Source organism: Hemitrygon akajei, chromosome 18 (genome assembly GCF_048418815.1).
Source record: "Hemitrygon akajei chromosome 18, sHemAka1.3, whole genome shotgun sequence".
Lineage (NCBI taxonomy): Eukaryota > Metazoa > Chordata > Chondrichthyes > Myliobatiformes > Dasyatidae > Hemitrygon > Hemitrygon akajei.
The window spans coordinates 75,322,670-75,338,148 of record NC_133141.1 but is presented as its reverse complement, the minus strand read 5'-3'; the positions used below and the strand labels follow the sequence as shown (position 1 = coordinate 75,338,148).

Genomic DNA, 15,479 nt, shown 5'->3' with positions numbered 1-15,479 from the left:
CAGAAACATAGAGTCCATGAATGGCCCAGCAAAGTCAATATGCACTCTTTGCCATGGTGAAGATGGCCACTCCCATGGGTGTAGCAGTGCCTTTGGGGTTGCATTTTGAACTTTTTGGTCTCCCTAACAGCTTTTGGCCAAGTCTTTGATCTGTTTATCTATTCCCTTCTCAAACACCTTCTCACTAGCATTAAGCAGCTGTGAAAGCCTTTGTTTAGTGCTAACATTTGGGCTGCTCTTGCCTGCTGATGCCACACTGTGAGCTTTGATTGAGTGCCAGTCTAGTTGGAGTTTCCTCAACCATTCACATCTGAAAAGTGCTGGCCCCCACATTTCAATACATAATGCTCTAAGTGCTGTGTTTGGTCTCCATGTATCACATTTGCCTTCAGTTTGTCTTTGGGAGACACTTTTCCACCTATGTAAGTCTTTAGCATCAGTGAGGCCTTCTCTAATGATATCTTAGAGAACAGTCTGTTGGAGTCAGCCTCTGGAATTATAGACAAAGCTGACCCTGTATCCAGCTCCATTTTCAGTTTTACACCAGACACATCTATCATGATGCAGATAATTTTGTGATCTGCTTTAATAATACTATGCAGTTCTAGGAATGACAGTTCACCTTTGTCAGACACTATGTTGACTGACTGTGTTTTACATTTGGTAACTTTATGCATTTGCTTAGTTTTGTGCTTGAGACTTTTCACTCAGTTGTGCTTTTTGTCTGCATTGCACATTCTCTCTGTGTGGCCTTGCCTGTGACATTTTCTGCAGAGTTTTTCTTTGAACCAACAGTCATTTACATCATAGGAGGATGTGCCACGTCAATAACAACTTCAACTTTTCATTCTATTCTGGGATATTTTGTGCATTTCACATTCTAACCTCCTTTTCTGTAGTTGTCTAACGATATCACAATGGTCAGTGCCCTTTCTAAGATCAGGTCTCTTTCAACCAGTAGACTTGTTTGAGTGTTTTGACTATGCAAACCTATCCTTTGCATAGTTATGCAATATATTCAGAAATGCTTTCATCTTTTGGCTGGTTCCTTTTGTAAAATCTAAATCTCTCACCTATTGCCAGCAGTATAGGGCTCAAGTGACTTTGTAAAATTTTAACAATTTTATCGAACATTTTGCTTGCTGGCTTTTCAGGGGCTACTAGGTTGCGTAAGACACTGTACTTGCACCTGTTAAGCTAAGAAGTGCAGCGGCTTTCTTTCCCTCCTCCACATTGTTTGTGTTACAATACAGTTCAACCCCCTTGAGGTATATAGGGAGAGGGTGAAGGAGAGAGGTAAGTAAACAGCATTGCATGTGCAGACAACAGATCAATAAGTAGTGTTGGGGGGGGGGGGGTCATTACACTAAAAGGAATAGATCCATACATATCTACTAACTGAATTTTGTTTACTTCATTGAATTTCCCACTTCTTTAGTGTGCTTTTGTGTGTGTTTGTTTTAATACAGGTCTGGAATGTGGTGGAGAAGAACGATATTGGTTGCTCTCCTGGAAGTGGTAGAGATTTCCTCGGTGTTTTCTCAGATGCAGGATTAGCCTTTGTATCGAGCACTAATGTCAAGACTGAAACAAGAACAGGTGCTGGTTTCTGGAAGCACTCAGTTTTGAATTAATGTTTTATTAAGTGAATGTTGTGTTAATGGTGATTTTATATTTATGATAGACATTTGTTTAGCGATCATGCAGGTAAAGGTATAAGATAATATCCTGTAATTGTTACCCATGATGACTCCTGATTATCCAACTTTAGGTTCCAGTTCTGATTCACCAACTGGCCCTTAGTAATGTAAGTGAAAATATTCTTAGTCCCCATAGATATTGATAATAGCAGTTTTCCCTTGCCACACTCTTTATATATCTATAAATTGTCAAAAGTATTTGCCCAATGTTCAGCAGTACATGAGCAGGAGATTGGATATGTCAATTCAGTTGTTTTGCAATTGTCATTGATCACTTTCATATGTTGTTTTCCATCGATTCAATCAATCCATTTCCCAGACAACTGCTTGATAATGAGTGTCTGCAACCATGATGTCATATTATCTTAGATGATACATCCATATGAATGGCCACCAATATCGCCTTTTGTTAGTGTTGTAATATCACTCGATTCTGCCACTGCTTCAGCCCACTTGCTGCTGAAACTTTTAGTCCTGCCTTTGTTACATTAAGACTTCCCTATTTGAATGGACTCCTGACTGGTCTCCCTTGTTTCCCTTCCCCTCAACTTGTGCTGCTACAGTGCTCTGTTGTTCATGTCCTTCAAACTAACCCTAACCCTAACCTAAACTAGCTTTTGATTAAATAACACATATTAATTCAGGAGAGTCTGCAAATGTTGGAAATTGCAGACAAAATGCTGGAGAAACTCCAAGTGTCGGGCAACATCTATGGAGTCGATGTTCCAGCCTGAGATCCTTTACCAGAAGAGTGCAGAAAAAAGAATAAGAAGGTAGAGGTGAGGGATTGTCCAGAAGGAGTACAAGCTGATAGCCGATAAATGGAAACAGATGAGCAGGAAAGTTAGTGCATGGGGGATCAATATGAAGTAAGAAGCTGGGAGGTAATAGATAGAAGAGCTAAACGGCTGAAGAAGAAGGAATCTGATTGGAGAAGACAGGGAATCATAGACAAAATGAAACGAGGAGGTACAGATGAAGTGGAGAATATGGGAGAGGAACCAGAATGGAAAACGGAAAAAGAGAGAAGGGAGATGCGAGAGAAATTGTGGGGTTAGAGAAATCGATGTTTATTCCATCAGATTGGAGGCTAGCCAGACAGAATATGATGTGCTGCTAATTTGAAAATTCTCATTCTTGTTTTCTTATTCTTCGATGCCTCATCCTTTCTTTATCTCATAGCTTTCGCATCTTTACTTTCCACTAAAACATTTTGGTTCAGTTCTGGTCTCGAGAGCAGCCCTGCTTTGAACTTCTTCCCCATTGTTGGCTGCACTCTCTGCTGTCATGATGTTGTGTTTTACAGACTCCCCCTTGAAATGATTCTTCAAACCAACCTTGGCCAAGTATTTAGTCATGAGTCTTAATTTCACCTTCCCCATTGTTGGCTGCACTCTCTGCTGTCATGATGTTGTGTTTTACAGACTCCCCCCTTGAAATGATTCTTCAAACCAACCTTGGCCAAGTATTTAGTCATGAGTCTTAATTTCACCTTGTGCTCTCTGTGTCTGTCTTCAGTATTACTGATATCTTCGGTATTATAAATGCAGATTGTTGATACTATTATTGTCATTAAAGAAATGCTCACCCAACAGTTTTAAAATCAAATAAATGTAAAAACATTTTTCAAAAGCATATGATGCATCATGCTACCAGTAAAGCTTTATCTACCCTATTCATAACTTCTATAACTATGTTGGCAGCTTACTTCATTTGTTGAGTAAAATGTCAGATAAACAACTGATTTTATATCAAAGTTGATCCCATATTCAGTGTGAATCAGTATACAGTAAATGGGTAGCAGCATACAGACATATGACCTGGAAGTAGAATTAGGCTATCAACTATTCTCCATGTTCCACAATTCAGTTATATAATGGCTTACCTGATTTTCACCACAACTTTGTTTGGGTAAAGATATATCTTTTCAAGAACTTTATTTTCACTATTCTTTGAAGAAGCAATTTCAAAGATACATGACTGTCTGAGAGGGAGAAAGATATCTGTCGAACATGGGCAGTCCTTTGTATTAAGAGATGTGATCTTGTTCTACCTTTTACTCAGAAGAAGAACATCTACTCCACATACACTCATGATCTTTTGGGACTTCTTATCACTTAATGAAGTCTCTCCTATTCTTCAGAACTGCAAACTTTTCCAAGTATTAGACTTAAACCTACCTGAATTGGTTCCAACATACATCCATCCTTAAATAAGACTGACAGTGTACACAGTGTTCCAAATGTAGTATTAACACTACCCTATATAAGTGAAACAATACTCCTATTGACTACTTGCAATAAATTGCTGCTGCATGGTATTTATAATTACTTGCTACACTTCTGAACATAAGCATTTGAAAACCATGTCTAGGACATTCAAAGCCCTTTGTATTTGAAATTGAAAATAGAAGTGAAATTGATTCGCTATTGGCACCTGTACTGAGAAATATTGAAAAACTTTTGTTTGCATGCAATTGAAGCATATATACACTAGTATATTGAATCAGTAAAAAGGGAACCCATAATGCAGAATATAGTATAGATACAGAGATAGTGCAATGCAGGTAGACAGACAAAGAGCATGGGCCATGAGGAGGATTTAGTGTGTGGGCGGTTCATTCAAGATTTGGATAATGGGGAAAATATACTGAGAGGTCTGCAATCTCTCAACAGTAAACCACTTATTCTTCACTTGTCCTGCCAAACTGTACCATTTCAGCTCTGTCCTCACTTTTCAGCTACCTAGCTACAACTGAAAATTTCTTTGATATTTCTTTGATTTCTTTGATATCATATTAAGTCATATTATAATATTATTATAATCATTCTATTCTTTTAAATCTAAATTCAATGACCTAAAATAAGTAGTAGCATTCTTTTAAGTATAGTCTTTCAAATTATTGCCTGCTTATGCTGTGCTTTTCCTGTAATTCTGCATTCTGTCATGGTTTTTACCTTGTCCTAACACCAGGTACTGATGTGAAAAAATGCTGAATATAGATGGCATTTGAAACAAAGTTCTTCACTATACCCTGGTACATGTTACAATAATAATCCAGTTTACCAATGTTCCATCGTCTCCAAGCAACTATGCCCTTCTATTTCAGTCTGATTATTAACCTCCCCCCCAAAAGTTCAATAAACCAGTAGTTAATTCCCTCACCATTACAGGGAATTATAAATAATTTGAGGAACTATAAATAGTTGCCTCAGAGCGGGCCTGATTTAGTAATTGGCTTCCTTTCTTTCTCAATCATTATTAATTTCATGAAGCTAGTAAAGGGGTGTTTGGAATGATTTATAAATGGTGGTTACTATAAATTTGGCACCCAGAGGTAAATTAGGACATGAATCAATTGTATGAAGAGCTAATTTAAATACATTCTGATATATCTAAAGGTACATCTTTAGATATATTTTTAGATATATCTAAAAAAGAATATAGTTCTACACCTATCTTTATTAATTCTCAATAGTGGATCAAGAACCCAAGAGCGGATTGTCCTTCAACCCTAGATTTTGATTTTATTCCTCGGAAATGGTGCATTTGTCCACTTAAGCTCCTTTAAAAAAACATTTATTTGATCATGACCAGTTTAGAGCATAAGACTATAAGACATAGGAACAGAATTAGGCTATTTGGCTCATCGTGTCTGCTCCACCATTCAATCATGGCTGATCCCTTTTATCCTCCTCAGACCCACTCCTTGGCCTTCTCCCCATAACCTTTGATACCATGTCCAATCAAAAACCTATCAATCCTTGCCTTAAATACACACAATGATCTGACCTCCACAACCAATTGTGGTAACAAATTCCACAAATTCATCACTTTCTGGCTAAAGAAATTTCTCCACATCTTGACTTTAACTAGTGCCCCTCTATCCTGAGGTTGTGCCCTCTCGTCCTAGATCTCCCACCATGAGAAACATCCTTTCCACTTCTACTCGGTCTAGGTCTTTCAACATTTGAAAGATTTCAATGAGATCCCCCCTCATTCTTCCAAATTCCAGCAAATACAGACCCAGAGCTATCAAATGCTCCTCATATGATAACCCTTTTATTCCTGGAGTCATCCTTGAGAACATCTTCTGAAACCTCTCCAAAGACAGCACATCTTTTCTTTGATGAGGAGCCTAAAACTGTTCACAATACTCAAGGTGAGGCCTCATCAGTGCCTTATAATGTCTCAGCATCATACCTCTGCTCTTGTATTCTAGACCTCTTGAAATGAATGCTAACATTGCCTTTGCCTTCTTCAACCTCGACTCAACTTGCAAGTTAACCTTTAGGGTGTTCTGTACAAGGACTCCCAAGTCCCTTTTCATCTCCGATTTTTGGATTTTCTGCCCGTTTACAAAATAGTTTGCACATTTATTTCATAGGCATAAATATCCTATCTTTTTCAATGTTGTATTTCATTTGCCACTCTGTTGACCATTCTCCTAATCTGTCTAAGTCCTTCTGCAGCCTACTTCTTTTCTCAATATTAGCTTTCCCTCCACCAATCTTCGTATCATCTGAAAACTTGGCAACAAAGCCATCTATACCATCAACTAAATCATTGATATACAGCATAAAAAGAACGAGTCCCTGAACTGACCCCTGCAGCCAACCAGAAAAGAATTGTTTTATTTTATTTCCACTCTCTGCCTCCTACCAGTCAGCCAATGCTCTAACCATGTTAGTAACGCTCCTGTAATACTGTGGGCTCTTAACCTGGTAAGCAGCCTCATATGCATCACTTTGTTAAAGGTCTTTTGGAAATCCAAATATACAACATCCACTGCATTTTATTTATCTATTCTACTTGTAACCTCTCAAAGAATTCCAACAGTTTTGTCAGGTAAGATATTCCCTTAAGGAAACCATGCTGACTTTGTCCTATCTTGTCATGTGTCACCAAGTACTCCATCACCTCATCCTTAACAATTGACTCTAACATCTTCCCAACCACTGTAGTCAGGCTAACTGGTCTCTAATTTCCTTTCTGCTGCTTTCCTCCTTTTTTAAAGTGTGGAGTGACATTTTCAATTTTCCAGTACTCTGGCACCATACCAGAGTCCAATGATATATGAAAGATCATTACTAATGCCTCCACAGTCTCTACCGCTACCTCTTTCAGAACTCTAGGTTGCAGTTCATCTGGCCCTGCACTCACTTCTCTTCCCTCACACCCTTCAACATCTGGCACACTGCTCGTGTTTTCCCATAGTGAAGACTGAGCAAAATACTTATTTAGTTCAGTTGCCATCTTTTTGACCCCTGTTATTATTTCTCTGGCCTCATTTTCTAGTGGTCCATTATCTTTTGTTTTTTCCACTTTGAAAAAGCTTTTACTATCCACTTTGATATTGTTTGCTAGTTTACTTTCATAATTCATCTTTTCCCTTCTAATAATTCTTTTAATTGTTCTCTGTAGATTTGTAAAAGCTTCCCAATCCTCTGTCTTCCCATTATTTTTTTGCTTTGCCTTCTCTTCTACTTTTACATTAGCATTTACTTCCCTTGTCAGCCATAGCTGTACTATTTTGTCATTTGAGTAGTTCTTGGTTTTTGAATACATCTATCGTGCTTTTTCCTAATTTTTCCTGGAAACACGCACCATTGCTGCTCGGCTGTCATCCTTGCCAGCATTTCCTTCCAATGTGCTTTGGCCAACTCCTCTTTTATACTGTAATTTCCTTTATTCCACTGAAATACTGCTAGGTCAGACTTTACTTTCTCCCTATCAAATTTCAAATTGAACTCAATCACATTGTGATCTCTGTATCCTATAGGTTCTTTTACCTTCAGCTCCCTAATTCATTTAGTCTACCTTTCCAGTTAAGATAGTTGAACAGTTCTCCCAATATCCTTTCTGCAAAATTCACTATTAACATATTTTGCTGCATCTAACTTGAGTCTTAATGGCACATAGTCTAGCCAAAATTCATTACAGAAACTTGATCACAAAAATCTAAGTTACAGTCCAATGGAGTGATGTGGAAGGCATCATATTCTGAAAGAGATATTAAACTGTAAACAGCTCTTGCATAAGATCCCATTACACTATTTGGAAGCAGAAAGTAGAAAGCGACCAGTGAGTGAGTGGGCCAGTGAAGGAGTGGAGCTTTGAGGTTTTGACTTGAGAGATTCTGGCAGTTTTGGCGGTTGGACTGTACAATCAAGTCGATCAAGATTTGAATAGCTCAGCAGGAAGCAGTTGATTAGGCAATCAAGATTTGAACAGCTCAGACTCAGCAGAAAACAGCTGAATGGGCAAACAAGGTCAGATGACCAAGCAGTTTGAAAAGCTCAAACAAATAAATAGAGGGGTAAGCTTAAGCAGAGTGACCAGTGAAGGAGTGGAGCTTTGACGAGAAGAGGCGGAGGACAAGCTTGCTCCCAGTTATGCTTTACAAAGACTCCTGAGACGGTGATGTGCCTCTTGTGAGATGTGGCAGTCTTGGGGGAACTCCCCTCTCCCGCTGGGCAGTATGGAAGAATGTGAAAGGAATCTGGAGCAGCAGCTGGATGACTTTCGACTCATAAGGGAGAATGAGGCAGTCATAAATGAGAGCTACAGGGAAGTAGTCACACCTAGGCTGCTGGAAGCAGGTCGTTGGGTGACAGTCAGAGGGGGGAAAGTGAAGGTGAGTAGACAGGTAGTACAGAGCACCTCTGTAGCCATTCCCCTGAATAATAAGTATACTGTCCTGGATACAGTTGGTGGGGATGACCAACCAGGGGTGAACCACGGTGGCAGGGCCTCTGGCACTGAGTCTGTCCCAGTGGTGCAGAAGTGTGGGATAGAGAAGAGGAGAGCTATCATCATTGGGGACTCTATAGTCAGGGGAGCAGACAGGAGATTTTGTGGCTGTTAGAAGGATACCCGCATGGTTTGTTGCCTACTGGGTGCCAGGGTCCAGGATGTCTCTGACTGGGTGCATGACATCCTGGTACGAGAGGGAAAGCAACCAGAAATCATGATACATGTTGGCACCAACAACATAGGCAGGAAGAGGGATGAGGTCCTGAAGTGTGAGTTTCAGGAACTAGGCAGAAGGCTGAAGAACAGGACCTCAAGGGTGGCGTTCTCAGGATTGCTGCCAGTACTATGTGAGAGTGATGGTAAGAATTGGAGGATATGGCAGTTGAATGAGTGGCTGAAGAGTTGGAGCAGGGTTTTAGATTTTTGGATCATGGGACAAGAAGAGCATGGAGTAAAGCCAGATCTAACATATACAGAGGCTTTGAGGAAAGATAAGCAGAATAATGGGTATAAAGGTAGTAAGGTAGAAGGGCTAAAGTGTGTGTACTTCAATGCAAGAAGCATCAGGAACAAAAGTGATGAACTGAGAGCTTGGATACATATATAATTATGATGTAGTGGCCATTACAGAGATTTGGCTGGTACCAGGGCAGGAATGGATTCTCAATATTCCTGCATTTCAGTGCTTTAAAAGGGTTGGGGGGGGGGGGGGGGTTGAAGAGGAGGATGGGTGGCATTACTGGTCAGGGATACTATTACAGCTACAGAAAGGGTGGGTAATGTAACAGGATCCTCTTTTGAGTCAGTATGGGTGGAAGTCAGGAACAGGAGAGGAGCAGTTACTCTATTGGGAGAACTCTATAGGCCTCCTGGTAGCAGCAGAGATACCAAGGAGCAGATTGGTAGGCAGATTTTGGAAAGGTGCAAAAAGAAAAGCAGGGTTGTTATCATGGGTGACTTTAACTTAATTGGCACTGGATTTGTTCCAATGGTTTAGATGGGGCAGAGTTGTTAAGTGTGTCCAAGACAGATTCCTGTCACAGCATGTTGACAGGCCGACTAGGGGGAATGCCTACTAGATCTAGTATTAGGTAATGAACCAGGTCAGGTCACAGATCTCTCAGTGGGTGAGCATCTGGGGGACAGTGACCACCACTCCCTGGCCTTTAGCATTATCATGGAAAAGGATAGAATCAGAGAGGATAGGAAAATATTTAATTGGGGAAGGGCAAATTATGAGGCTATAAGGCTAGAACTTGCGGGTGTGAATTGGGATGATGTTTTTGCAGGGAAATGTACTATGAACATGTGGTCAATGTTTAGGGATCTCTTGCAGGATGTTAGGGATAAATTTGTCCCAGTGAGGAAGATAAAGAATGGTAGGGTGAAGGAACCATGGGTGACAAGTGAGGTGGAGAATCTAGTCAGGTGGAAGAAGGCAGCATACATGAGGTTTAGGAAGCAAGGATCAGATGGGTCTATTGAGGAATATAGGGGAGCAAGAAAGGAGCTTAAGAAAAGGCTGTGAAGAGCAAGAAGGGGGCATGAGATGGTCTTGGCAAGTAGGGTAAAGGAAAACCCCAAGGCATTCTTCAATTACGTGAAGAACAAAAGGATGACAGGAGTGAAGGTAAGACCGATTAGAGATAAAAGTGGGAAGATGTGCCTGGAGGCTGTGGAAGTGAGCGAGGTCCTCAATGAATACTTCTTGTCTGTATTCACCAATGAGAGGGAACTTGATGATGGTGAGGACAATATGAGTGAGGTTGATGTTCTGGAGCATGTTGATATTAAGGGAGAGGAGGTGTTGGAGTTGTTAAAATACTTTAGGATGGATAAGTCCCCAGGGCCTGACGGAATATTCCCCAGGCTGCTCCACAAGACGAGGGAAGAGATTGCTGAGCCTCTGGCCTCTGGCCTCTGGCTAGCATCTTTATGTCCTCGTTGTCCACCAGAGGATTGGAGGGAGGCGAATGTTGTCCCCTTGTTCAAAAAAGGTAGTAGGGATAGTCCAGGTAATTATAGACCAGTGAACCTTACGTCTGTGGTGGGAAAGCTGTTGGAAAAGATTCTTAGAGATAGGATCTATGGGCATTTAGAGAATCATGGTCTGATCAGGGACAGTCAGCATGGCTTTGAGAAGGGCAGATCATGTCCAACAAGTCTGATAGAGTTCTTTGAGGAGGTGACCAGGCATATAGATGAGGGTAGTGCAGTGGATGTGATCTACATGGATTTTAGTAAGACATTTGACAGGGTTCCACATGGCAGGCTTATTCACAAAGTCAGAAGGCATGGGATCCAGGGAAGTTTGGCCAGGTGGATTCAGAATTGGCTTGCCTGCAGAAAGCAGAGGGTCGTGGTAGAGGGAGTACATTCAGATTGGAGGGTGTGACTAATGGTGTCCCACAAGGATTGGTTCTGGGTCCTCTACTTTTTGTGATTTTTATTAACGACCTGGGTGTAGGGGTAGAAGAGTGGGTTGGCAAGTTTGCAAATGACAAAGGTTGGTGGCGTTGTGGATAGTATAGAGGATTGTCGAAGATTGCAGAGAGACATTGATAGGATGCAGAAGTGGGCTGAGAAGTGGCAGATGGAGTTCAACCCAGAGAAGTATGAGGTGGTACACTTTGGAAGGACAAACTCCAAGGCAGAGTACAAAGTAAATGGCAGGATACTTGGTAGTGTGAAGGAGCAGAGGGATCTGGGGGTACATGTCCACAGATCTAACTGCCTCACAGTTAGATAGGGTAGTTAAGTAAACTTATGGGGTATTGGCCTTCATAAGTTGAGGGATAGAGTTTAAGAGCTGCGATGTAATGATGCAGCTCTATAAAACTCTGGTTTGGTCACATTTGGAGTACTGTGTCCAGTTCTGGTTGGCGCACTATAGGAAGAAAGTGGAAGCATTGGAAAGGGTACAGAGGAGATTTAACAGGATGCTGCCTGGTTTAGAGAGTATGGATTATGATCAGGAGATTAAAGGCTTTACTCTTTGGAGAGAAGGAGGATGAGAGGAGATATGATAGAGGTGTACAAGATATTAAGAAGAATAGATAGAGTTGACAGCCAGTGCCTCTTCCCCAGGGTACCACTGCTCAGTACAAGAGGACATGGCTTTAAGGTAAGGGGTGGAAAGTTCAAGGGGGATATTAGAGGAAGGTTTTTTACTCAGAGAGTGGTTGGTGTGTGGAATGCACTGCCTGAGTCAGTGGTGGAGGCAGATACACTAGTGAAATTTAAGAGACTACTAGACAGGTATATAGAGGAATTTAATGTGGGGGCTTATATGGGAGGCAGGGTTTAAGGGTCGGCACAACATTGTGGGCCAAAGGGCCTGTACTGTGCTGTTCTAGAACTTGTGAGTTCTTCTTTTCCTGGATAATGAGTATCATTCAAAAATAAAATAGTTTCTGCTAATTAACAATTATGGTGACTTGCTGTGTTGAAGTTCAAGTATATTGCCAGAGGCATAAATATCCTGTGTATAAATACCATGTAAATTAGGTTTTTACAACAACGACACATTACATTACAAATATGATAAACACAAATTCCAGAAATGAAAATTAGCATAAATTTAGCACAAACTTAAATTAATATAAATTATACATTACTTACACAACAAAATAAATAAAATACACATAATAACATTAGTGTAAGTTTGAGGGAAATATAGTCTGAGGTAGAGCTAAAGATTTTCAGGTCCGTTCTGGAACCTGATGGGATTAGGTTGATGCTATTGTTGAACCTTGATTGCGTGAGTCTTTTGGCTCTTGTACCTCCTGCCTGATGTCAGCAATGAAAAGAGGGAATGACCTGGATGATGGAGGCCCTCATAGATAGATGTTGCCTTCCTGGGATATCCTGTACATACCCTCATTGTTGGTGAAGAACTGTACCCATGATGGAAATGGCTGAGTGCACCACTCTGGAAGACTTTTGTGCACTTGAGTTTCCCTACCAGGATACATAAGGCAACCAATCATAATGCATTCCACTGTACATTCTGTAGAAGCTTTTCAGAGGCTTCAATTAGATGTTGAAACTCTGGCATGCCATCTTCATGGTTGTATCTCTGTGCTGGGGCCAGGATAAATCCTCCAAGATGCAGACACCCAGAAATTTGAAGCTGTTCATTTTTTTGCACCATGGACCCTAAAATAAGGACTGGTGCTCATCTCCTTCCTGCAGTCTTACAATCAGTTCATTGTTTTTGCTTATGTTAAAGTGCAAAGTTGTTGTCAAGGCACCACTCAACCAACTGATCTATCTTACTCCTGTGTGAAAAATGCTGAATTCTCTGCTTCAGAAGTATCTCACTGGTTATAAAATGCTTTGTAATGTAAACTGTACAATAGAAATGGTGTCTACCTCTTGTCACTGCATCACTTGTAATATAAATTTGCAATTATACTTGCACAGTTCCATCTTGCATCTGACTGTTTCGGTCTTCAGTTTGTGAATTTTAAGTTGGTTTCACATTCTTAAATTTCCTGAGTTTTGACTGAAGTCACATATTAACAATGATAGTATATTGTTTACTTTTTGTTGAATTGTTTACCTTTCAAAGTGTTGCATTTCCATATGCGGAAATGAGTATATTTAGTGTGTGCATTTGTGTTTGTAAAATTGAATTTTATTTAATAATAATGGATTGACTTGGCAAATTGAAATTCACATTATGCAAATATTTCAAACATTTATTGCAGAGCTGAAATGTCAACAGCCAAACACACGCAGACGTCGTTCAACAACTTTCGCGATGGTCAAGTTAGAGAAATGTATGTATTTCCAATTTAACAAATGGTTCACTGACGTAAATCATATTTGTAGAGATTGTTTACATGGCAGCTTTTTTCAAATGATGGTAATTCAATTAAAATGTAATGCAACAGAAGTGAGTTTAAAAGTAATAATTAACATTTAAAGGAGAAAAATGTGCTTAACTTTGATATTAGTTATGTATTGTGAGGTATCATCCTAAGCCTGTTCTTACATCCAATCTTATCATCCCTTCATTCAGTCAAGGCTGGTCCTGCTGTTCATTGGCTGTCTTAGGATGAGTGCTTAGGTGGTATGACTAAAACATACAATTAAAAGGAAAGTATAACATACTTGAAAAATATGTTGGGATGTTTTAACAACTGGGTCTACTGTGTGATACCTCAAATAATCGAAGGACTGAGTACTGCTATGGAGGCCAAGTCTTTTTTAAATTAGTTTTTACAATGAAAAATAACAGTTAAAAAGTTTGTACAGTGCAAAACAAAGGTATTGAATGTACAGTTCATAACAATTAAAATTAAAGCACCCATGGTAGAATCATATATAGTTACCATCCCACTCTCCCATTGTCCAACTCCAAGCCAATATATAGAAAAGTTAAACAGAACTTTTATCTCCACAGAGCTGTATTTATAAAATGAAGCTATATTGCCTACTACCTGGACTATAATATGTTTACACATCAAAAACCATATATCTTAAATGAAAGAAGCTGGAAGTAAGGGATTTATATGCAGAAGGGAAAAAAGGGATGGACCTTTAATCTAAGCAGGAATTATGAAAATATTCAAGAAAAGGTCCCCACACCCTTTGGAATTTTATGTCCGAATTAAGGAGTGAATAATGAATCTTTTCAAGGTCTAAACAGGACATAATATCTTTGAGCCATTGAGCATGAGTGGGTGGGGCAGCATCTCTCCACCTAAGAAGGACTGCGCGTCTGGCCAAAAGAGAGGCAAAAGAGTGCACAACGTTTAGTCGGACTCAGATGCGTGTCAACCTCTCCTGAGGTGCTGAAAAGGGCAATCAGTGGATTCGGTTCCAAATAGTAATTAAGTATATGGGATAAAGTTAGAAAGACATCTCTCCAGTATTTCTCCAAGCCAGGGCAAGTCCAATACATATGAATAAGGGAAGCCTCACCCCCTTTACACTTGTTGCAACAGGGACTAATGTCTGGATAGATACACAATAATTTAGTTTTAGACATATGAGCCCTGTGTACGACCTTAAACTGTAACAGGCAATGGTGAGCACATAAGAAAGTTGAATTAACTGACTTGAGAATTGAATCTCATATAACATTGGACAAAGGAAAATTTAAATATTGCTCCCAGGCAGTTTTAATTTTGTCAAGGGGGGCTCACCTCAAAGTCTCTAACTTATCTCGAATAGTAGATATTAAACCTTTACACAATGGATTCATGTGAAGAAACAAGTCAACAACATTTTTGTCGGATACCTCAGGGAAGTTTGATATTAAAAAGTTGATTAAATGTCTAATTTGGAGATATCTAAAGAAGTGAGTGTTGGGTAGGTTGAACTTTACAGACAGTTGTTCAAAAGATGCAAAATGATTGTCTATAAAAAGATCTTCAAAGCACCTAATGCCCTTTCTGTACCAGACTTGAAAAGTTAAATCATGCAAAGAAGGTTGAAAGAGATGATTATGTAAGATAGGACTAGAGAGAGAGAAATTGTGAAGACCATTATACTTCTAAACCGAGCCCATATTCTCAAAGTGTGCCTGATAACAGGATTAACAATTGGTTTATGTGGATAACAAGGAAGTGCAGATCCAAGAATTGCAGAGATAGAGAAATTATTATTAGAGTTCAACTCCATTGCCACCCATATTGGGCAGTCAGACTGATTATGAAAGTAAGACCAAAAAATAAGACAGCATATGTTGGCTGCACAGTAATTTAAGTGGAAATTGGGCAAGGCCATAACCTCTACACTTCTAGATTTTTGAAGGTGAGATTTATTTAATTGGGGGCATTCGCCCTTTCATAATTAGGATGAAATAATTGAGTCTAACGTGTCGAAGAAAATTTTAGAAATAAAAATTGGTAAAGATTGAAATAAGTGTAAAAATTTAGGAAGGATATACATTTTAACAACAGTAATTTGACCCATCAGGGACGTGGACAACAGGGGTGACCATTGTACTAGACTCTGATTTATATGATTTAAGAGATTAGTAAAATTTTCTCCAAAAAGATGCTTATAGTT

At 39.7% G+C, this 15,479-nt stretch overlaps 1 protein-coding gene across 1 annotated transcript in view; it reads left to right on the top strand.

Moving 5' to 3' along the window:
- LOC140741526 (complement C3-like) overlaps nt 1-15,479 on the top strand; it is a 313,216-nt gene that overhangs the window by 102,620 nt on the left and 195,117 nt on the right. Inside the window, exons 15-16 of the mRNA XM_073071820.1 lie at nt 1,470-1,599; nt 13,169-13,240. Of these exons, the coding sequence (XP_072927921.1) occupies nt 1,470-1,599; nt 13,169-13,240 (202 nt within the window). The remainder of the gene's footprint in view (nt 1-1,469; nt 1,600-13,168; nt 13,241-15,479) is intronic.